Here is a 24,731-nt window from a genome sequence, read left to right as displayed (position 1 = left end):
CTTCTTAAATGAAAGGTTAGGGTATTAGGACCACTTTCTTCTTCGGAGTGAGTTTGCTAAAACGCTTCCTACTGGTGGCGACTTTTGATTTTTTGAAAAATGGCCCGATTTTGGATAAAATTTCAAATTTATGCCTGTTGAAGCGGTCCTGCACTGTCTTAGATATTTTTTCAGCATTTTTTTATTTTTTTGGAGATCCAAACGGAGAAGTTTGGTTAGTTAGTTTGAACAAATTTTGAATTATAAGAGCGGCAGAGCCATTAAAACTTAGTAAAAAGTGAAATTTTTGGTATTTTTCAGTATTTTTTCTTCAAAACTGGGTATCTACAAAATTTTAAAAGTACAGAAAACACTTTATATAGCTGAGCCAAATACAGGGGCGTAATTTTGTTGAAGAAAGTGTATAGCTACGGCCAATGGGGTATGAGTTATTTACGTTTTTGTTAAATAACCTTTTGACATTTTATGATATTCATAAAAAATAACACTGTTCTACAAAATAAAACAATTTAAGTGGGCTTAGTCCGCATATTATTTTTCTGAAAATAAAAGGAAAATGATGAAAAATGGCGTTTTTCGCTTGTCTCTAGTACATCAGAATCGGTTTTTATGAGCATTTGACGATTTTTTTAAAAAATATTTTCTATACTAATAGCCACCTAGCGGGTTTGAAAATCACTAAAATTAAACAAATATGTCGAGTTAATGGCAAGTTATGGCGTATATTTGAAGGCTGAATCGAATAACGTACTTACATTTTATATATAAAGTCTTATTTTCATGTTAGGAACTTTGAAGTGGGGAAAAATGCAGAAGAGTGAGGTGAGTGTTGAAAAACTGATATTTACTGTTTAGATCACATAATTCCGAAATAGTCAAATTTGGGGCAAATATCCTCGAAAAAGTTTTACAACAGAATACAGCGCATCTTCTGACACAATCGTTTTGTTGAAGATGCCTGCTAGAAGTAATTATGGAGAATTAACTCTTCAAAAAATAATTAGAGACTTGGCGTCAATAGCAAAGTTATTATTTTTATAATTTAAGTAACAAAAAAAAATCATCAGATGCTCATTAAACCTCGTCCTGACATACTAAAGACGTACAGAAAACGTCAATTTTCATAATTTTCCTTCTATTTTTCGAAAAACAATGTGTGGTCAAAGCACATTTGAACTGATTTAGTTTTTGGAACAGCATTATTTTTGATAAATTGTTAAAGGTTATCTAACAAAAACTTAAATAACTCATACCCCATTAGCCATAGCTATACACTTTCTTCAGCAAAATTACGCCCCTGAATTCGGCTCAACTAAATAAAGTGTTTTCTGTACTTTTAAAATTTTGTAGATACCCAGTTTTGAAGAAAAAATACTGAAAAACACCAAAAATTTCACTTTTTACTAAGTTTTAATGGCCCTGCCGCTCTTATAATTCTAAATTTGTACAAACTAACTAACCAAACTTCACCGTTTGGATCTCCAGAAAAATAAAAACGCTGAAAAAAAATCTAAGACAGTTCAGGACCACTTCAACAGGCATAAATTTGAAATTTTATCCAAAATCGGCCCATTTTTCAAAAAATCAAAAGTCGCCACCAGTAGGAAGCGTTTTAGCAAACTCACTCCGAAGAAGAAAGTGGTCCCAATACCCTAACCTTTCATTTAAGAAGTGAGCCCGATGACTTTTTTAACATGATGTCATTTTGGGACACCCTACTCAGCATCCGTAAACTACGGTACTGGAATGTTCTTGTCAAAAAAGAAACTAAAAGACACCAGAACGACATAAAATGTTGAAAACATAAGCATTTATATGCTTCAGTCTACCTTCTAATCTCGCCCAGAACAGCGGTAAAAATACTCTGTTATAGCTATTTATAAACCGAGCAATCAATTTCTACTGCTTTGTGGTTTATCCACTGCACAAACAGTACAGATTTATTTCTCCGGCTGAGCAGTGCAACCAGAAAACCACAGAAGTTAAACGTGCCTCTACTATGAGAAATACTATTGTGACTGACTTTAAACAAATTCGTATTGGCCCAAATGTGTACTTGGTGGAACAGGTCCTAAAGGTGATAACAGCATTATTCCCCACGAAAGTGGCTGCAAAAACTGAAAACTTTTGAACATCTCCGAGAATTAAACAAAAATTTAAAAACGCGTCTCTGTAGCAAAAACAATTAACAATGCTTTTCGGTGTTTTTTATCAACTTTCCGACGTCATCATGCTTGTATAATCCGTACAGCTTATTGTTCATGTTTCAGTGCCATTTTCTATTCTTCAACTGAGTATGGATCGCAAAATATTGCTTGGCAGACTTGAGCTTGAGCTTGTGCAACCACCCCTGGGCTGCTACTCCGTTATCGGTCTGGACTAACTGAAGTTGCACAGAGAATAAGTAGATAATTATGCTTGGGAGTAGCGAAACATCTTTCAATGTGCAACTCCTGGTAATCCTAAGTATTGATCAATACCGGCGCCGGCCAGCCCCGAACGTAGATCGCGGAAGGAAAGGGAAGGAATGGTTAGTCCGATGCTTGCTTTTGCTAGAGGCCGTATATACTACTGCGCACTCCACAAGTATCACAGGAGGAGGATATTTTTGTTAGTAAGAGTATAGAAGTTGGATCACTTCTTCTTTACCGACGCCAGAGAGGTGACTTCACTATCTGGACTAGATATCGATCCACCAAACTCATAGACCGGGGATCAACGGCTTTACTTCCCTTCCGAAGGAAGACGTGTCCACAGATTTATTCACCTCAGAAAAATCTCAATGACCTCGGCTGGAATTGAACCCAGGCAAATTGGAATGAGTGGCGGTCACGCTCACTACTCAACCACCGGCGCCGTCAAAATATAGCTTGGCAGACTTTATATTTAGTCATCTTCGACTTATCTGTGATCGACGCCAATTATTTCGAAGCCTTCCACGAAACCAAGATGCATTCGTTTCTTTGTACACCGTATCGGAACGTTGCTTCAATTGATCTATCAATCTGATTATTCCCAAATAGTATTGCCATAGGATAATAATCCATAGTTCGCCTTCTCGTAACCTGGTGTGGTGATTGTCAGTGGGAGTTATCTGCTAAACAGAACACGGAAGAGTATTGTATAAGTTATGTTGACGGGCGTTATGTCTCGACAATTATCACAGATATTAGTATGACGAATTTCGCGCTAAATCGTATTCAGAGTTGGTAGCACCCTCTTAGATTTTAATGAAACTTTCTGTACATGAGAACTTTGTCACAACAAGCCACTTTGCATACTTTGTTTATCCAAAAATGATTTAGACTGTCTTTTGAAAATGGTCAAACCAAATCCTACAAAAAAATGCTGTAGTAGTGTTTTGTACAAAATTAGACAAATTTTTGAATAAAAATATTGAAAAAAATCTTCATCGACTCCTACACTATAAAAATCGATTTTGAAAATTTAAAGTCGATTTACAAAAAAAACATCTTTGATCTGGATGAAATTTTGTTTCAAGTTAGTTAATTATGTTCCCTATCTACAGTCAAAAATTGAAGGTGGGGACTTTCAAGGGAAAAGAGTTATTTAAAAAAAAACTTTTCCTTGTCCAAACTGATTTTTTTTCAGTGTTTTTTCATCGAAAACCAAACCAATGAAAGTCATAATCATCTCAGAATCCAATTCCCCAACTGTTAGTTGCCTGATACATGCAAAAAGTATCAGTAACGAATTTGGTATTTGCCAATTCGGACCACACTTTTATCTCCCAATAGAAGTAATGAAAAGTCATATAATTTAATTAGCTTTTAGCAAAATAGCTAATACCCATCGCGCGTTTCTGCGACTTTCAATGAAATAGGAGGAAAACACAATTTGTTCCGAAGCGCCATCTGACGGGCAGATAATCCTCAACAAATAGCACACAAACACGCTCCAAAACAAATGCTTACTATGTATAAATTTTGTCGGCAATCGGTTAAGCCATTTAGGAGTCCATAAATCATATACATACAAACATTGACTTTTGAATATATCGAAGATAGATATAGATAGATAGATTTTGATCTATACAAAAAAGAGCTACAATATTAGGGTAGCCACACCTCCGGGTTAATTTAAACTGTTTTAGTAATAATTAGATTAAGGGCACTGGCGAATCTTCTGTAGTTCGAGTGATTTTTTCTGAAATGTGTCAAAATTGAACGAATATTTCGGCATTCATCTACCCAACGATTTCTTCACGTTTCCTTTCGCTCGTACAGCGCAGTTCTAGTTTTCCATTCTGAATTGATAACTAATTCGCTCTACAATCTCCATCCATCTTTTAGTTTGATAAACATTATGATCATCTGGCGAAAAAGAGGGTCCGAATTGAACTATGACAAAAGATCCGAATTGGGCCAACGCCTTTTTTACTCTTCTCTCATCGATTAAGCGAACATCGTTAAAAGCTCCACCAAAAACAAAATATCAGATGAAGGATATTATCCAAAAGTTTCAGAAGCACAATAGTTTCTTTGAATAAATTTAATATTGACGCAAATAAGATCCTAGCTACACAGCCGATAAACGTTACGTTAGAGCGCTGCAAAACAACATTTTCCTCTGGTTCACAAATGCGACGACTGATAAACGTCAAATTTCGTGTGTTACATCAGAGCTAAATGTTACCTATGACAATGATATATACGCCTTTCATAGTATTAGCATAACTGAGAAACAACTGAGAGTCCGAATTGGCCAGCGGTCCGATTTGGCCCACTTGGACTCTGAACTCTGGAATCTGCACTCGGGACTCTGGATTCTGGACTCTTGGCTCTCACCTCGGGACTCTGGATTCTGGTGTCTGGACTATGGACACTGAACTTTAGAATCTGGACTCTTCACTCTCATCGCTGGATGATGGACTCTTGGCACTGGCTTCGAATTTCTGTACTATGCACTCTGGACTCTAAACCATGGGGTCTGGTATCTGGGGTCTTGATCGTTCACTCTGGTATCTGAACTCTAGACTCTGAACATTAGGCTCTGCACTCGGGTCTCTGGATTCTGGACTGTGAACTCTCTCCTCGGGACTCTAGGCTATGAATTCTGAACTCGGGACACTGGGCTCAATATTTTGGATTGAGGACTGTGGTTTCTGGATTCTGGTCTCTGGACTCGGTGCTCTGGACTCTAGGTTCTGAGCTCGGTACACTGGGCTTATTATTTTGGGTTGAGGACTCTGGTCTCTGCTATGGTTTCAGCATTCTCGTCTCTGGAATCTGAGCTCTAGATTCTGGACTTTGACCTCTGGATGCTGCACTTTTCATGCTGAGCTCTGGACTCTCGCCTCGAGATTTTGGGTTCTGGCCTCTGGGTTCTGTGCTCTGGAGTCTGAACTTGCCTCAGTATTTTGGGTTAAGTACTGCGGGCTCTGGATTCTGGTCCCAGAGCTCTGGATTCTGGCCACAGTAATTTGGGTTGACGACTTTGAGCTCTAGACTCTGGACCCAGAATTATCGACTCTGTTCTCTGCACTCTGAACTCTGGACTCTGCATTCTTAATTCTGGATTCTGAGCTCTCGCCTCAAGATTCTGTGCTATGGTGTCTGGACTATAGACTGTGGTCTCTGAGCTATGGACTATGAACTGTGGACTCTAAACTCTGGACTATGCACTCTGCACTCGAGACTCTGTATTCTGGACTCCGGACTCTGGGCTCTCTTCTCGGGACTCTGGGCTCTGGTCGCTGGGCTATGGAATCTAAACTCTGGATTATGGAATCTGAGCTCTGGATTCTGGACTCTGAGCTCTGGAATATGGACTCAAAGCTCTGGTTTCACTATTTTATGTTAGGGGCTCTGGACTTTGGGCTCTGGGCTCTGGATTATGTGCTGAGGACTCTGGGCTCAGTATTTTGGGATAAGAACTCTAGACTCTGGTTTCTGGTCTCTGGACTCTAGATTTTGAGCTCTGGCATCTGAACTCTGAGCTCTGTATTCTGGACTCTGAACTCTGTCTTTGGAACTCTGGGTTCTGATCGCTGCGCTCTGGACTCTGCATTCTTGACACTGAACTCAGGATTCTGGACTCTGGGTTCGCCTCAGTATTTTGGGTTGAGGACTCGCGACTCTGGATTCTGGTCTCTCTCATTGGGACTCTGAACTCTGGGCTATGAAATCTGGAGTCTGGGTTCTTTCATCGGGATTCTGGGTTCTGGTCTCTGCGCTATGGACCCTGAATAAAAATACACTGGAAAAAAAATTTCATCCGAATCAAAGATGGGGTTTTTTGTATATCGACTTTAAATTTTTTAAAACGATTTTTTCCAATATTTTCATTCAAAAAATTGACTAATTTTATAAAAATCACTCCTACAAATTTTTTGTAGCATTTGTCATTTGCAAAAATTTGCAAAAATTTGGTAAAAAAATTGACCCTTTTCAGACGACAGTCTAAATCATTTTTAGATAAACAAGGTATGCAAAGTGGCTTTTTTGACAAAGTCTTCATGGACTCTTGGCACTGGCCTCTAATTTCTGTACTATGCACTCTGGACTCTGAACCATGGGGTCTGGTATCTGGGGTCTTGATCCTTCACTCAGGAATCTGAACTCTAGACTCTGAACTCTAGGCTCTGCACTCGGGTCTCTGGGTTCTGGTCTCTGAGCTCTGTGCTCTGGGCTCTGAACTCGGGACACTGGGCTCAGTATTTTGGGTTAAGGACTCTGGTCTCTGGACTCTGAGCTATTGTTTCAGGGTTCTCGTCTCTGTACTCTGAGCTGTAGATTCTGGACTTTGGCCTCTGGACGCTGCACTCTTCAAGCTGGGTTCTGGACTCTCGCTGGGTTCTGGATTCTGTGTTATAGACTCTGGATTCTGGGCCTCTGTGCTCTGGAGTCTGAACTCTTGCCTGAGTATTTTGGGTTAAGTACTGCGGGCTCTGGATTCTGGTCCCAAAGCTCTGGACGCTGGCCACAGTAATTTGGGTTGACGACTTTGGACTCTGGACCCGGGATTCTCGACTCTGTGCTGAGGACTCTGGGCTCAGTTTTTTTGGGATAAGAACTCTAGACTCTGGTTTCTGGTCTCTGGCTCTGGCATCTGAACTCTGGGCTCTAAACTCTGCGTTCCAGACTCTGAAATCTGCACGCGGTACACTGTATTCTGGACTCTGAACTCTGTCTTCGGAACTCTGGGTTCTGATCGCTGTGCTATGGACTGTGGACTCTACATTCTTGACACTGAACTCAGGATTCTGGACTCTGGGCTCGCCTCAGTATTTTGGGTTAAGAACTCGCGACTCTGGATTCTGGTCTCTCTCCTTGGGACTCTGAACTCTGGGCTATGAAATCTGGGGTCTGGGTTCTTTCCTCGGGATTCTGGGTTCTGGTCTCTGCGCTATGGACCCTGAATAAAAATACACTGAAAAAAAAATCAGTTTGAACAAGAAATTTTTTTTTTCAAATAACTTTGTTTTTCCTTGAAAGTGCCCAACTTGAATTTTTGACGGGATAGGGAACATAAAAACCTATCTTGGAACAAAATTTCATCCGAATCAAAGATGGGGTTTTTTATATCGACTTTAAATTTTTAAAACGATTTTTTCCAATATTTTCATTCAAAAAATTGACTAATTTTATGAAAATCACTCCTACAACATTTTTTGTAGCATTTGTCATTTTCAGACTATAGCCATTTGCAAAAATTTGGTAAAAAATTGACCCTTTTCAAAAGACAGTCTAAATCATTTTTGGATAAACAAAGTATGCAAAGTGCCTTTTTTGACAAAGTCTTCATGGACTTTTGGCACTGGCTCGAATTTCTGTACTATGCACTCTGGACTCTGAACCACGGGGTCTGGTATCTGGGGTCTTGATCGTTCACTCAGGAATCTGAACTCTAGACTCTGAACTCTAGGCTCTACACACGGGTCTCTGGGTTCTGGTCTCTGAGCTCTGTGCTCTGGGCTCTGAACTCGGGACACTGGGCTCAGTATTTTGGGTTAAGGACTCTGGTCTCTGGACTCTGAGCTATTGTTTCAGGGTTCTCGTCTCTGGACTCTGAGCTGTAGATTCTGGACTTTGGCCTCTGGACGCTGCACTCTTCAAGCTGAGTTCTGGACTCTGGACTCTCGCTGGGTTCTGGATTCTGTGTTATTGACTCTGGATTCCGGATTAAGTACTGCGGGCTGTGGATACTGGTCCCAGAGCTCTGGATTCTGGCCACAGTAATTTGGGTTGACGACTTTGGCCTTTGAGGACTCTGAGCTCAGTTTTTTTGGGATAAGAACTCTAGACTCTGGTTTCTTGTCTCTGGGCTCTGGCATCTGAACTCTGGGCTCTAAACTCTGCGTTCCGGACTCTGAAATCTGCACTCGGTGCACTGTATTCTGGGGTCTGAGCTCTGTCTTTGGAACTCTGGGTTCTGATCGCTACGCTATGTACTCTGGACTCTGCATTCTTGACATTGAACTCAGGATTCTGGACTCTAGACTCGCCTCAGTATTTTGGGTTAAGTACTCTTGACTCTGGATTCTGGTCTCTCTCCTCAGGACTCTGGGCTATGAAATCTGGAGTCTGGGTTCTTTCCTCGGGATTCTAGGTTCTGGTGTCTGGGTTATGGACCCTGAATAAAACCACACTAAAAAAATCAGTTTGAACAAGAAAAAATTTCTTTTTTCAAATAATTTTTTTTCTTGAAAGTGCCCAACTTGAATTTTTGACGGTAAGTAGGGAACATAATTACCTATCTTTGAACAAAATTTCATCCAAATCAAAGATGGAGTTTTTTGTAAGTCGACTTTAAATTTTTTAAATGGATTTTTTCAGCGTAAGAATCGATGACGAATTTTTTGAATAATTTTATTCAAAAATTGCACTAATTTTGTGAAAATCACTCCTACAACATCTTTTGTAGGATTTGTCATTTTTAGACTAAAGCCATTTGAAAAAAATTGGTAAAAAAAAGTTTGACCCTTTTCAAAAGACAGTTTAGATCATTTTTGGAAAAACAAAATATGCAGAGTGGCTTCTTGTGACAAAGTCTTCATGTATAGAAAGTTACATTAAAATCTGAGAGGGAGCTGCCAACTCTGAATTCAAGTTCTTCAATCTAATCAATGATCCAACAGTGATATGTGTAAGAAATGTTTCATCTCACTGCTAAGTGAATTAAGTCGGCGTTTTAATTTTTTATTGATTATTAGTTATGTTGAACGCCCTGTACGCAAATAATCGGCTGCGAAGTCTGTTAAAATAGTAGGCGAACATTATATATTGCGCAATAATGTACTGTCATACATCACGTAATCGCCTACTTTTCGAGCCAGGAGCGAAAAAAAACCCAACGATGCTCCAGTCACTCATTTATTCTCAACAGAAATAAATTCTTAAATAAAGCACATAAACCAAGTAAACATCCAACACTCCTTCCACCGAAACAACACTTTGTACCAAGCTGACTAAATTGATTGCAAAGCCTCTCGTCACAGGGGCAGTCCTCTGCCGTGAAGCGTGAAACAGACCACGCATCTTGCATTCATAATAAATTACATCCGGAGGCCTCTTCGTCCCCGGTTTCGTACGTCAGGTACCTAGACAGCCCGTTCCACCTACTACAGATAACTTTGCCCTTTCCTGCCATTACTCCAAGGAGGCATTCAGGGCTCGCGAATGCTGCTGCCTGCTTGACAGTGTAATATCACATTCAAGAGGCTGAATTGTGCTCTGCACGCTACATAATGAACACTACCGGGCTGACAGAGCACTATATATATATATATATATGTATACCGGGAGAGGGATTGCAGTGAGGGATAGCAAGGATAATCAAATTGAATTTGTGGCTTCATTATGGTAAGTGTTCGCGGAGAAGAACGTAACTGCAAGCATCTAATTTTGTGGCATCAAATTTTCAAACCACGGAAACTTTTCAACCACGCCGAAAGAACCGGAAAATTTCGCCTGTTTGAATATACGTATGTATGTGTATGTGTGGGGGTGTGAGAAACATGGCTCCTAAGAATTTTATTCCCTTTTTCTATACAGAGTTGAGTATGAAGCTGAGATGCAGTTGATTTATAAAGCCATTTGAACACGTTCATCCTTTGTGCCCTTTCTACAAGGCAACCCAAATGAACCTGACTTACTTCAGGCAGGATCAAGTTCTCCTCCTGCTCCTTACGATAGCACGAAACTGAATGTCATTAAAATTTCAGTATATGTAAGATGCAAAAAAGGAGAGCTATGATGCACTTACCTCCTAGCAGGAAAACTGCATCGTGTTCAAAAGTGATTGCTATTCTCATCAACTGATGTATGGATCGTTGGAGGTGCTACTATTGTTCAAAAAGCGATCTGCAGTAATGCGAAATCATGTTTCAAGGACTATGGAATAATCAGCCATTCACGGTTCTTCAATCTATTGTAGGAAACTAACAAAACCAACAATAGTTGCGTTCCAAATGTTAGGTAATCAATCAACTGCTGGAAATGTGGCAACATTCGGGCACAGTTTGTAATTAGTCAACCCAGAAAGATTATTGATTTTTATTAAATACATTGTATACAGTGAGGCGTGTTCCACGATTTTATCGCCAAGCTTTTCAAGCTAATTATATCGTTGACCTTCTGTTTTTTATTAGTAAGAAAAACATACATTCCAGATATCTGGTTGCCTTTTTAATATGCAAATGGCGAAACAAACTTTAATGGGAGAAAAAATACTGGACGTCAGTTTGCATTTGTTAAGGGGCTAAAAAACATGATTCTTAACAATCACGATTGGTTTTAATACAATCATAGATCACAGACACGCAGAAAAATTATTTTAAAAACTTTATTATATTTTCAAATCATTAGCTTACTGCTGCCACCAGCTCATCTTGAAAGCATCGATCATTGCGCCACCTAGAAACGTTTACTTTTTGTTTCATTTGAAATGGCAGATACAGCTGTCTACAAGCATTTCAAATGGGAGCCTAATCATCTGTTATCTGTGACTGTGGTATAATTAATTCATCACCAACTCATCCAACCCACACCGATGAATAATTCCCGCTCTATTCTTCTCTTCCCTCAGGTGAACGGTTGATCCAGTATGCGAGCGAGAATCTCGTCACGGAGATCCTGATCCATCCCCAGATCAACACGTTTATCCAGTGCATACGGAATCTGCTGAGCAGCTTCACCCGACATCGGCACATCATCCACACCGGGTACACTTTTGCCGCCAACGGATCCTGGGTGCTGCAGGTAAGAGACTATTCAACTCCTCGTCCCTCGACCGACCAATTAACATATGACCATACGCTCCGGTGAAGGGGTAATTGGCTTCACTCGTTGCAAGACAGTCCTCTTCTATCGGTTCGGGATAGGAAGATTGGGTGGTGAGCCCATTTTTACCATGGTTGTATAGAACGACACATTGATCGTAATGCTCTATTCGCACCAACATTCGGCCTCCACTTACTAGAAAGTATGAGAAAATACTTATACCAATATGCAGGCTGAGAACATGTTTAAAATAGGCAAACCACCCTAGAGAGTAAATGAATCATACCATTTCAAGCAGGAAATTGAACGAAAAGCAGGAAGGCGGTAAATTGACCCAGTTCTACGATAAGATTAATCGGCTCCATAATTCTTCACAGTTCTCAATCCATTTTCACTGGGATATATGTATGGCAATGCAAGCATATTCCAGATTAGTTCATCAAGTAACAAGTGAGCAGGGTCATCCTTTGAATCACACAGTGACAAACGGGTAGTTAAGAGCATAACATTTATTTCCGCTGAAAGTGGACTTTTCTTGTGAATCTTTTGCCCCTTTTATCGAATACAATTCTCATAAGAACACTCCAAACCAGGGTTAACTCTAAGATTGCTAGTGTTTGCAACTCATTTGTGCTACATCGGGGAGCTCCTTTGAAGTGTTTTCTTCCTAGTAGCACAACAACTTGTCCAAATACGCACTACATTCTTGCCGGGTTGGTTTTGGGTGTACTGAATCTGCATTCAGGATCCACCAAGAATGATGAGTTAAATAATTTCAGTTATTGCTTTGTAGCAACATTTCGCATCCATTAAAATTTGCCTTTTGTAGGAGAGGTTTATTACGCTCGGAAAAGACCTTAACAAGGAGATTTGATCCCAATATCGGAATAGTAACAGTATCATAGAGTGGAGATGGTGGGGAGAAAAAAAAACAAGTTCCAGCATTATAGTAATCAGAAGATCAATGACACTATTTACAGTATCGAACTGTCAAGCCATCACGAACCGAGACGTCAGATGTTATTCTTTAGGCCCGCAGAAGATCCTTTATAAGGAAGACAGACATCCAGATCGCTGTCAGCTCAAATTTCCAAGTCTGCAGCTTCAGATGCAGGTCATGATGAAGTCGACCATGGAGTAGAATTTAGGTGCGGGTCGGCACCACACCTAGTTGTTAGGATTATGTTGATCGCGGCTGAAGGAGATTGTTGAGAATTAGAAAAAAAAAACAGTACATTTTCGCTGCCAGGCAGATTTTTAACCAAATTCAATTTGATTCAGTCTAACCCCTGGACGTTACTTTTGCATGACAAGAAAGCAAGTGAGTGAAAGCAACACGACAAATTTGATGTGCCGGCAGAGAGTCCGGGCAGGCCATCTAGGCGAACTCGGTTGTACATTCCACGCTTTATTTAGTACTATTTCGATTGTCCATACGTCGATTCGTGCACCAAATAAACGCTCATTGATGAATCTCCTGTTAACCTGCGAAGCGATGTCAATAATTGCGTTTTTGGCTTTCAATTAACTCTTCAATTTGGTTTTTAACCTCGCAATCTTCCTAAAGCTGCCATAAGTTTCGACTTCCAGGAAATCTTTATACGCGGCGACCATCTTAGCGTATGCGTCTAAGCATTATCTATCCCGAGTGCGAGTGTTCGCATCAGGTACTCGTCTAATCTCGCGACGCGCAGTGGTCCCAAACGTAAAAATTACGTCAAAAGTGTTTACTGGCTTTCGATCATTTTTCCGCGCTTAGGTATCTTTGACAAAGTATCATATAACCCGATGAAGCATCCGAATCGGTTAGCAACCTAATATTTCCTAAGGGAGTATTCAATTCGTATTCAATACTTCTGGGTATAAAAGTCAGTTGAAGGAGGGTGGACAAAGATGACAGGGGAGAAAATTATAAACATTCAGTTTCAGGCATCGGGAGATCAACGGCATAGATTACAGACTCGGGTGACCTTCATCAGGAAGAATCATGTACTGGGACGCTGGGTGGTCCTCCTCAAGACGGCAGAGGTTTCGGGTTTCGATTTCGTAGTACGGCTCAGATGTGGATTGGCAACACTTCGAGTTGCGCGTGTGATGTTCGTACTGTAGGTCCCGTATTTGTTGACTCATTCGACAAAGATGTTTTGTGTCGCCTTGGAGTCGCATCAAATCTTCGTGTGTGTATGGTACAGGTGGAAGAGAGCGTTTCTGAGAATGATAGGATATAAGAAGGGGTAGTTAAATTTGAATATTGATAGTTTTTAAGAAGGTGTAAACAGGGGATATATAGAGGATATCGCGGCTTGCCAGCACATCCGGGACGTTGATTGGTCTTCCTCGGGCCCGCAGGATGTCCATGAGCCGAGACCCAGCGGAACTGTACTCGGTGCATACTCAGACAATGGGCTCGATTTCGTGATAGCCGTCGCCACAAGCGCAAATTCCACCATCCACAAACCCAATACGCCGGAGAAGTGCATCCAGCGTGCAATAGTTCGCCATGAGTCGGGACATCACACGAATGAAGTCACGATCCACATCCATCCCCTTGAACCAAGGTTTCGTCGATACCTTGGGGACTATCGAATGTAGCCACATTCCTAGCTCTCCATTGCTCCACGAGTTTTGCCGACTTTCGAGGGGCTTCTGATGAGTAATACTGAAAAATTCGCTGAAGCAAATTGGTCTTTCATAAACGTCACCTTCTTTGGCACCCACCTTAGCAAATGAGTCCGCCTTTTCATTGTCCGGAATGGAGCAATGAAAAGGGACCCACACCAAGGTAATCTGAAAAGATTTGTCAGATAAAGCACTCAGTAGCTCCCGTATTTTCGTATTTTTCAGATACCTAATGTGACATCCCCAAGTACCTTTCGAGTCGAACTAAACCCCTAGATATTTTACTGTGAAGACCTGAGCGATAGTTCGACCCATTAATAGAAACTGTAATTGTGCTGGTTCACGCTTCCTAGAAAATACAACTAGCTCAGTTTTGTCTGTGGAGAATTCGATACCCAGTTTAATAGCCCAAGCAGATAAATTGTCCAAGGTATTCTGTAATGGTCCTTGTAGATCGACAGTTTTGGGTCCCGTTACCGAAACCACGCCATCGTCTGCAAGTTGCCTTAACGTTCAGGAATTGTCAAGACATTCATCAATGTCGTTGACGTAGAAATTGTATAACAGGGGGCTTAGACATGAGCCCTGGGGAAGGCCCATGTAGCTAAATCGTGATGTCGATAAGTCACCATGCGAAAAATGCATGTGCTTTTCCGACAGCAAGTTTAGTAAAAAGTTGTTTAAAGTCGCCCAAAAGACCATGCTAGTGCATCTTCTCTGAAAGAATGTTGATCGAAACTAAATCAAAAGCCCCCTTAATATCTAGGAACACTCATGCCATCTTCTCTTTGCTAGCATAGGCCATTTGAATTTCGGTTGAGAGCAACGTAAGACAATCGTTCGTCCCTTTGCCTTTGCGAAAGCCAAATTGTGAATCTAATAGTAAGCTGTTTGCTTCGACCCAATTGTCCAGGCGAAACAAGATCGGACGATACGAATTGTGGTCGGAGGCTGGTTTTCCTGGTTTTTGGATGGCGATGACCTTCACTTGTCTCCAATCGTATGGGACAATGTTAGCCTCAAGAAACTTATTAAATAAGTTCAACAAGCGTCTCTTGGCAGAGTCTGGCAGATTCTTCAACAAGTTGAATTTGATTCTGTCTGGCCCTGGAACTTTATTGTTACATGACAAGAGAGCAAGTAAGAACTCCACCATCGAAAACGGTGTTTCGGCCTTCTGGCCTCTACAAGGAAATTTAGGAGAGGAAAGGTTCCTCCTCTTCCTATAGCTTCTAGGCACCCTAGTAGATGTACCCTTATGCGGGTCATCAGCCTCACCTTCGTTAGGAGGCAAGAGAGCATAGCGTTTCGTTGAGGATGGTGGCGTGGCTTTCTTTAACATTTCTGCGAAAGATCGCTTGGAACGTTCCGCAAGGGAACGTTTTAGTTTATCCCCGCGTAGTTTGTACAGTATCTCTGCACAGTAAGGATACTTCTCAGCATTCTTAATGCATGAATCATCCACATTGTTCTCACCGCATTTTCCACAACGGGTCTTATTGCTACAATGGATGGCTGTGTGACCCAATTGTTGCACTTTGTGCAACTCATGACCCGTTTGCCTGCTTTGAATTAGTCAACACGACCCACAGTGGCGGCCCTTCAAACAAAAGTCGGACAAAACCTCAAATGTTACCTAATTTGGCTGAAAATCACAATTTAAGCTAATTTTGAGGTGCTGAGCTCATTTTTGATGTCAAAAGTCGTAAAATATTAAATGCATTTTCCCATACAGTGTCATTGAACCTTTCTTATAACTATGATTCCGTTTTCATGATAGATTTTCCGTTACTGTTCACCAATGTCAACAATATCATAAAAAATGAAGAACTCTACTTAAAAACCATTATTGAACGTGTTGGTTTACTGTAGATTATCTAACTATTTTACACAAAACACCATGCGTCTCCATATCAGCAACAAAGCTTCAAAATCTGCTTAAAACTTTTTGCGCACCTAGGCACAGAACGAGACCATGATATTCGAAAAGTAGAGGTAATTTCACATAGAATGTATACTATGTGACCGTTCCGAACTGATTCCGAAATTTGTACAGAATACATTAGTGAACAAAGTATTTTTGATCTGACCACCTTAAACATATTTAAACTAAAAAGTCATAGTTCCAAGCAAATTTACCAAATGAATTTTGCTCACTAACCAAGTTCTTTCGTTCCTCTACTCAATGAAACTAGTTGTGCTAAAATCGGACCAAAATCAAAAGAGCAACATGCATTTGAAATGAACAGAGCAATGGTTGTTTCGGAAATGAAAATCATTAAAAAATCCGGACTTTGGTACGTTTAAACTCGTGTTAAAAATCGTGTTCTTATCCAATGATCATAAAATTTTGAATATACATCATTCAATACATGAGAAACTTAGGAAAAATATAAAATATCAATATTTCAAAAATAAATTTTTGAGGTTTTGGCCAGCCTCCGGCCACTGTGCGACCCTGTCTGAGCGGACCTTTCTTATTTCGGTCACAGCCGGAAACCGTTCCGTTAGGTCTTTCGAAATCTGTAAGAGATTGAGCGATTTTGTTTTGGGCCGAAAGAAGACCACAAAGGGACCGGTCGAGAGTTCTGGATATTGTTTGGGTTGGGGGAGAGCCTTAGGATTCGATTCGACCTCCATTTGGCCGTCCCGTCAATGCACGGGGTCAGCATCCGCGCAGACGGGAATAAGCCGTAAATGTGTCTAAAACGTAGATTTTACTTCACAAAAGGCTGAGGAATGCAACCTAAAGGATATCACACGTTCAAATGAAGAAAAAAGTCCAAAACCTCGAAGGTGCAGAGAATGCGCAAGATAACCTTGAATGCGGATTAGCACTATTCTTTGTCGCTATGCACTTCACGGATTGGAGCAAAACACTTGTGTCTCGATCGAGCGCTTGAAAACGAATTTAAGGATGAGGATGATGATGTAGGGGCCTTTGAGAAATAGAAAGAAACTGTAAGCATGCGACTACTTTTCGGAAGAGGTTGATCCAAATGTTCTGCGACTCTAATCATCCTATTGCAAGTAACTGGATCAATATGCTATATTTCACCCTAAGGAGAAAAATTGGGTAAACACCAAAATTTCTCACCATGGCGAAAATTTTTGGTAAAAGTAGTCTTTGTACATGAAGGGCACAAATCCTAACTTCTCAGTCATGGGTACGTTACGACTTCGTCGCATCAGACACCGACACTAACTTTTCGTCGGAATAGATTAGCACCTGCTCGGACGGGACATCACGTTTGACCAGGCGTTCCATTGAAACACAAAGTGTGTTTTAGTTTTAGGGATTTAGCGTCAAGCTGGCGCTAATCTATTCCAACGAAGTTAGTGTCGGTTTCTGATGAGACGAAGTCGAAACGCACCTATGACTTGTAACTGTATCTTTTTCATCGAACCATCCGCGATACTCTAACCTAAGCCTTCATCATATGCTCTGATGGGTTTCGTTGGAACGACCATAGGCTTTCGTCCGCTCGCTGTAATCGTTTGCAGTAGAAGAGGATTTGGCCGAATCGAACCAACTGTTGATAAGGATAACTCGCTCATCTCGCATGCGTTTAACGAACTGAGTATACCTTTTTAATAACTATGGATATGGTGTTGAACAAAGCTGCAGAGCATACTTCATCTTCTCCTGCTCAGCATCTTTGACATCCAAAGGTGAGGTCGTTATTCATGCAAAATTTTCAAGTCATGTTTCTGGAGGTTCATTAGATCTATAATAGGCCGTGAGTTGATAAATTCACCTTCCAAGACGAAAGCAGTGTCCAAGAAATCGTTTTCGACAAGTTTAAGGGGAGCGTCTGGTGTAAAGTGCTTAAAACGAAAGTTATTTTGTTTTACGATTTTGAAGACACGGCAACAATAAAAAAATTGAAAAAGCTGTTTCGAGAAAAACGCTATTAAATGTTGTCCCACATCAAATTTCATCACGGAAAAAACGCTGTAGAAAATGACCCATCACTTTACCGTCTGCTGGTTGTGGGTTGCTCAGTCTACCCTCTTCCTAAGCTTCGTGTACATATATGCCATTGACGCTAGAGCTGTTTTGATTTTCACTGTTGGTTGTTTTTACGCTTCTTGTGTTTCTGAGTGGCCTTGGTGTATCCGTCTACTTATTTAGTTGTTCCTTTGCTAGGTGTACTGGATGTTGGTTTAAGATTATCAACGATTATTGTTCGATTGGTTGCCTGTAAATTAACAGTTGTTATTGAAGAAACCCCTTTCTTTAGCAGTTTTGGCGCATAGTTTACCGTAGTGGGCAGTCTGGTTGACATGTGGGGGTCTGCCCAGGGTATACAGGGTAGTCGCGGGATATCATACAACTGTCGTACCTCGTTGACAACGGTTTCGCTGTTAGCAGGCCGATATTGACGACGAAAGTGGTCGACGATCAAGTAGGCAAACGGATGCTTTTACGGTAGAATAATCGAGAATTTCGTCCCCATGGCGATATTCTTGGTAGTATTGAGGCGACTGTAAACTCGGAGGATGCCGTTCTCGTCCAGAACCAGAGCAATGTCGTTTTTGCTTGAAGTGAAACTGAGTCAGTTTCTAACCCCAACTGCTGTCAAAATGTATGAACTAACAGCGGTTGGGGTTAAACCTGACTCAGTTTCGGGTTCAAGCTAAAACACCATAAGTTTGTTTAACGTACTATTCTTTTCCAATGGTTGCCTACGTTCAGGCGACAGATGTTGATTGCCGTGCAGCGTCACCATTTCATCCGAAAAGATTTCCCACTTTATCATGCGAATCAGATGCGTTTCTGCCTTCATCAGCTCTTCCTCCGTAAGGTATCCTGCAGTGGTATCTTGTTTTGATTATCCGCCGGTGTAAGCTTTTTACGTATCGAAAGACATACACCATTCCTCTCAAAAGCGTGTGCCACTTTGAGAATCTGCTGAAGTCAACTACTGTTGTTGTAGTAGAGATCTCATGGTGCGTATAGCATGAACGGATATCTTCCTCAGTTATTGGGATGGCTACACGCTGCGGAGGCAAAGTATTTTCCGCATTTTTTCATGAACTTGACCCACGGTACCACTCGTGGTCTGAATCGAGGGATGGTCCGTGGCCCCACTTAGTAGCGATGTCAGCAGGATTCATTTTCGACGGTACTCATAGCCACTCGTCGACCTCAGTCTCGCTGAGTACTTCTGCAACACGGAGTGCGACGAACTGTTTATAGCGATGGGGTCGCACTGGATCCAGGACAGAAACGTGCTAGAGTCTGAAGTCTTCTAGCGATTTTCACCGGATGACTTTGTAGAATGAACTTCATCAGTCTTATTCCCAGTATCGACATTGGTTTAAGCGGGGCTACCTTGGACTTGGAGGCGACCAATGCCAGCTGGATATCACCATCCGGCTGAACGGTACTGAAGTAAGCTACGGCTGCACTCGAGTTTACGAAGATATGTAGCTCCATTCGATTGTAGTGATCCGCGGTCGAACTATCGAAGTAACATCTGGGTATACGAACATTGTTGACCAATGGAAATAGCACAGTCCACTGACGCCAGCGTATGAACGCTTCGCTATCGATTCGCTCATCCCACTTGACTCCTGATTGCCAGATCTGCTGCAGTAGGATTTTACCTTGAATTATGAAAGAAGCCAACATTCCAAGAGGATAAAAAAGGACATTAGAACTCTAAGAACCAGGCGTTTCGTTGGGTATTCCTTTTTATCGATCAGTTTTTGCAGATATTTGTGTATCTGCAGTACCATCGAAAAACTCAGCAAGTCCTTTTCCGGTAGCCAGAGTAAACCGAGTACCCGTGTGAAGTTTACAGCTCCATCCATGTTAGAAGAAGTTTCCTAGTGATTTTGTGATTAGGATGTGAGTCACTTACTTTAACCGGTTAATCACCCTAAAAAAATTCCAGCTTAAACTAGCGCACAGTGGCTTAAATTAAAAATTTATTTTTGAAATATTGATATTTTATATTTTTCCTAAATTTCTCATGTATTGAATGATGTATAATCAAAATTTTTCAAAATGATTATTGGATAAGAACACGATTTTTAACATGAGTTTAAACGTAACAATGTCTGGACTTTTTAATGATTTTCATTTCCGAAACCAGCATTGCTCTGTTCACTTCAAATGCATGTAGCTCTTTTGATTTTGGTCCGATTTTAGCACATTTAGCACAACACATTGTGTAGAAGAACGAAAGAACTTGGTTAGTGAATAAAATACATTTGGTAATTTGCTTGGAACTATGACTTTTTAGTTTAAATATGTTTGAGTTGGTCAGATCAAAAATACTTTTTTCACTAATGTATTCTGTACAAATTTCGGAATCATTTCGGAACGGTCACATAGTATACATTCTAAGGGAAATAACCTCTACTTTTCGAATATCATGGTGCGCAAAAAGTTTTAAGGATATTTTGAAGCTTTGTTGCTGCTATGGAGGCGCATGGTGTTTTGTTTAAAATAGTTAGACAATCTACAGTAAACCACCACTTTATACAATGGATTTAAAGTAGTGTTCTTCATTTTTTATGATATTGCTGACATTGGTGAACAGTAACGGAAAATCTATCATGAAAACGGGATCATAGTTATTAGAAAGGTTCAGTGACACTGTATGGAAAAATGCGTTTAATATTTTACGACTTTTGACATCAAAAATGAGCTCAAAATTTGCTTAAATTGTGATTTTCAGCCAAATTAGGTAACATTTGAGGTTTTGTCCGACTTTTGTTTGAAGAACCGCCGCTGTGCAGCGTCCAACTGCTCACAGGACTCTGCGTTTTAACTTCGACTCCGGAACATTTTTTTCAAGAAAATCATCCCATAACCTCACTTTCTACTAAAGTGCTGAATCACGGTTTCTGGTCATTCGGCACTCCAAACAGTCGAGTCTCTTCAGGGCCATCGAAAAGCTATCTCGGAATTCGAAGTTTTCATATCTCCAGATCAAGCCTGTCTCGAACCTATCACCAACACGAACTGTACTATGTTCCAGTATGGCTCTTTTTTCTTCACCCGACTCTAGTGCACGGTGGGGATGAGTTCCCACGTCCTCCTTGGCAAAATAATCTTTGACGATGTCGTGCAGTGCTTCGTCGGTTGAACACTGGCAATTATGGTAATTCAATGACGGGATAGTTTTGCGAGATTTCGTTCCGCCGTATACATTCCATGCGTACAGCAACTGGCTCTCCATCATCATTTTCTTTCACCTGAAGAGGAACCATCAACCTCAGATTATTGATCCCTATTAGTATACATGGCTCCGCGTCGTAATAACTGGATATTGGTAGGTTTCGCAGGTGTTGATATTTACTCGACAACTGCTCGATGTTCAGGGTTTGTTGTGGCAGGGTGAGATTTTTCACTGTGCGCACGTCTTTTATTACAAACTGTGGATGGTTTACAGCCCGATACCGCCAGTTGGATTTCTAGGCATGACATGTTTCCAGTCCACTTGAGGCAGAGTGGTTGTGGATCACCGCCTACCCCTAGCTGTTCCACCAGAGCGCTCTCGATCAGTGTTAATGAAGAACCATCATCCATAAACGTTAAAGTTTCTATGTCCACTTCAGGTCCCTGAAGTGTAATCGGGACAATTCTGAATATAATGGCTTGCTCCGCACAACGATGGACATGATTCTCAGCGTTCGCTAATTGTATTGTGGATTGTTTTCCTTGCATTAGTTCGATGGAGCGAGGGCCTGAGCGTAGAAGGGGGTGGTGACGATATTCACATTCGCCTACACCGCAAACGTTGCTCAATCGACACGCTCTCCTGCCGTGAAAATTTAAGCAATTACAACAAATGCCTGTATTTTGCAGCAACTTTCATCGACCGTCCACGCAGTATGACTTGAAGCGATCGCAATCCTTTAGGCGATGGTCCTTGCTACTGCACGCGGGGTACGATTTCTCCGGTACACTGGAATTTCTTGGATGCGTACTTTCGGTATGTACGTTCAGTGTTCCTCGCCTTGATCTGCTGTTTTTCTCGCATATTTTTACCGCTCCGGAATAGAGTGTAACACGACTAGCATTCCTTACTACCTCGGACATAAACTCCCCGAAATCCTGCAGGCCCAATCAAGCCTCACGTGTACCGACAGCTTGTCGACCAGTTCGAGCAGCAACGATGGGTTTGACGGATGAGCACGTTGTTTGGCTGTTTCCAAGTGATCGCACAAACTTTGAACCGCTATTCCGAAATCGATCAGTGATTCCAACTTCTCTGCTTTTGGTACAGGGACAGATCGTACTTTCGCCAAAAGTGCGTTTAACAATAGTCCGGGACGACCGTATAGCAAACGAAGGATCTTGATGATGTGAGCGACTGACTCCGGGAGAAGTAAACGGCTGCGAACGGTTTCTAATGCCGAGCCTTTTAGCTAGTAGTTAAAGATTTGTCCACTGCGGCGTTCCTTGCAGCACTGCAGTGTTTTGTAGCACGACGTGTTCCAGCGGAACACAAGTGACAATGGGACAAACTTCGTTGCCGCACGAATCGAATTGAGGGAGTTGTGTAAGCTATTCGAACGCGAAGTAACGGAGAAGAAGGTCTTTGAATTTTGCCAAACAAAACAAATCTTATAGTGTCTTGTGCTTCTCATTTTGGTGGGTTATGGGAAGCAGGCGTTGAAAGCGTGAAATCTATACTAAACAGGGTATTGAAGCTGGTGACCAAGGAGCTTTTATTTTCAGGTGATACGATCCTTGAAATCGCCGATCAGCCATGTTGGTGCTAGAAACGACAGCTAACAACATTGTTTACTACATCTCCATGCATGTTTGCTTGGATTTCAGTATGCAAACAAAGTTCTTCGCTGTAATTTTTTCTTCCCCGCAGCTAGCTGCGCACTTACCTCACTTCTCACCTAGTTACTGCCAATCACCTTAGGACTCTAAGCACCTTGCTGGTAACACTAAACATTATAGAGTTTGCCACGTTTCTTTGCCAAATTGAAGCGATCCTCAACTCCAGGCCACTGTTCGCGCATTCTGATGATCCAACAGCTGAAGAAGTTCTTACACCAGGACATTTTCTGGTTGATCGCCCTCTGACGGCCATTCCAGAGCCTTCATGCAAGGAAATACGGGTAAACAGGTGCTCACGATGGCAGCACATCCAAGTACTTCGAGAGCACGTTTGGAAGGGTTGGTCCAAAGAACACATTCTGGAGCTGCAAGGTAGAACAAAATGGACACACAGGAACACCAATGTAAAACCGGGTATGATGGTAATTATAAAAGAGGACAACTTACCGCCCTAAGTTTAACGTTTAGGCAAAATCGACAAAATCGATCCCGAAAACGATAAGTAGGTTCGGGAAGTTGACGTGCGCACCAGAGGAGGAATTCTGCAGGGACCAATCCATAAATTGCGGTTACTTCCGATTCCAGACAACGAAGCTTGAAATTGTGAAGTTTTCGGGCGGAGGATGTTCAAGTCACATCCTGTCAGCTTGAAGAAAATTTTTGATGCGCGTTGTGGCAACCCATGGCCTACTGCCACAGTTTATCTTTGGATGCAACCGATTGAGCACAACGATGCTGGCAGACCTGTTTACTTTGATCGACCGATGGCAAGCGCGCGCTTTTGGGTTTGGCGCGCCAATATGAACAGGAAAAAAACGATGTTCAAGTTTGGCAATCGACGTGAATAGGGCGCCATTTTTTATCACGCTGAGCAAGTGAAAAATTACTGTTCATGTAAAAATAGTTCGAAATTAGCAATTAAAGACTTGATCTAGCAATTCTAGCGTTTTTATAGTGAAGGCTACCGAAAGCAAAGGGTTCAGTGTTTTATGCCCGCCATAGTGTCGCATTCTGCTTCCATGGTTTCACAGTTTGCCACAGAAGGAAAGGAACAATCCGCTCCGCGTTAGACTTAGACGGAGTTGGTACACCAGAAACTCTGGCCACTACAGTTGTAGATTTTCATAATAAAAAAAAATCATGGAGAGACAAATTCAACAAAACAAGATTCTTAAAAGAACAGATTTTAAAGGGTTGCTCAGGAATTGCAAGATAACAAAGGAACAAATCTAGTTAGAGAATTGGTAACCTCAGCTGTATTACTAAAACTAATATTTTATATAACTTTGATAAAAACTCAAACCAATGGACGATTTTAGTAATAAATTAAATTACAGAAATGTTATGCTTCATTTTAGAAAATGACCGCCTTCTGAAAATCCTCTTTAACGGCTCCAGCAACTTTTCCACCAAAACGTAAAACCTTATGTATTTGCCGCAAAATAATTAGTCAAAATATGTAAAATTTTGACCACAATGCATGCGCCTGAAGTTTGGATTCAAAAAACGGATTAGACGACACATTCCTGTCCATAGTTAGAATGGCAGATTCTGATCCAGATTCTGAAGCTAAATTATGCTCGTATGAAGTTCCATTTGATTCCAATTTTTACTCTAATTTGGAATCAACTGTAAATTTTGACACATATTCGAGCTTTACCATCGATTTATACCAGCATCGTGGTCGGTGGTGGCCATGGATGCTGGTATAAGTCGATGGTCGATCGGTAATTGGAATGCTCAATGTGGTGAATTCTAAGATAAAAACAGAAAAACATGCTCTAAATAGAAAATCTTTCCTCCCACGACAGAAAGATAAATGGAGTATCTGCCCTGATGTGGAAATGAGCAATCGTAAATCACCCTCACGAAAGACAGAAGACAAAGCTTCGGTCTAATTCACACTACTCCTGCTCCTTACATGTCCGTACAGTGGTGACACCGGAAAGACTCTACTACCAAAGTGGGAGGAGTAAAAGTGTTTTTACCTTCAACGCCGTTTCAAACGGGGATGCCATAATGTGGAAATTGTTTAAAGAAAATAAATATCTTAG

The 24,731-nt window shown here is 41.2% G+C and overlaps 1 protein-coding gene across 1 annotated transcript in view; it reads left to right on the top strand.

The window, feature by feature from the left end:
* LOC131685732 (microtubule-associated protein futsch) overlaps positions 1 to 24,731 on the top strand; it is a 298,318-nt gene that overhangs the window by 241,442 nt on the left and 32,145 nt on the right. Inside the window, exon 4 of the mRNA XM_058969643.1 lies at positions 11,050 to 11,222. Within this exon, the coding sequence (XP_058825626.1) occupies positions 11,050 to 11,222 (173 nt within the window). The remainder of the gene's footprint in view (positions 1 to 11,049; positions 11,223 to 24,731) is intronic.

Source organism: Topomyia yanbarensis, chromosome 2 (genome assembly GCF_030247195.1).
Source record: "Topomyia yanbarensis strain Yona2022 chromosome 2, ASM3024719v1, whole genome shotgun sequence".
NCBI lineage: Eukaryota > Metazoa > Arthropoda > Insecta > Diptera > Culicidae > Topomyia > Topomyia yanbarensis.
This window is presented reverse-complemented; position numbering and strand designations above follow the sequence as displayed.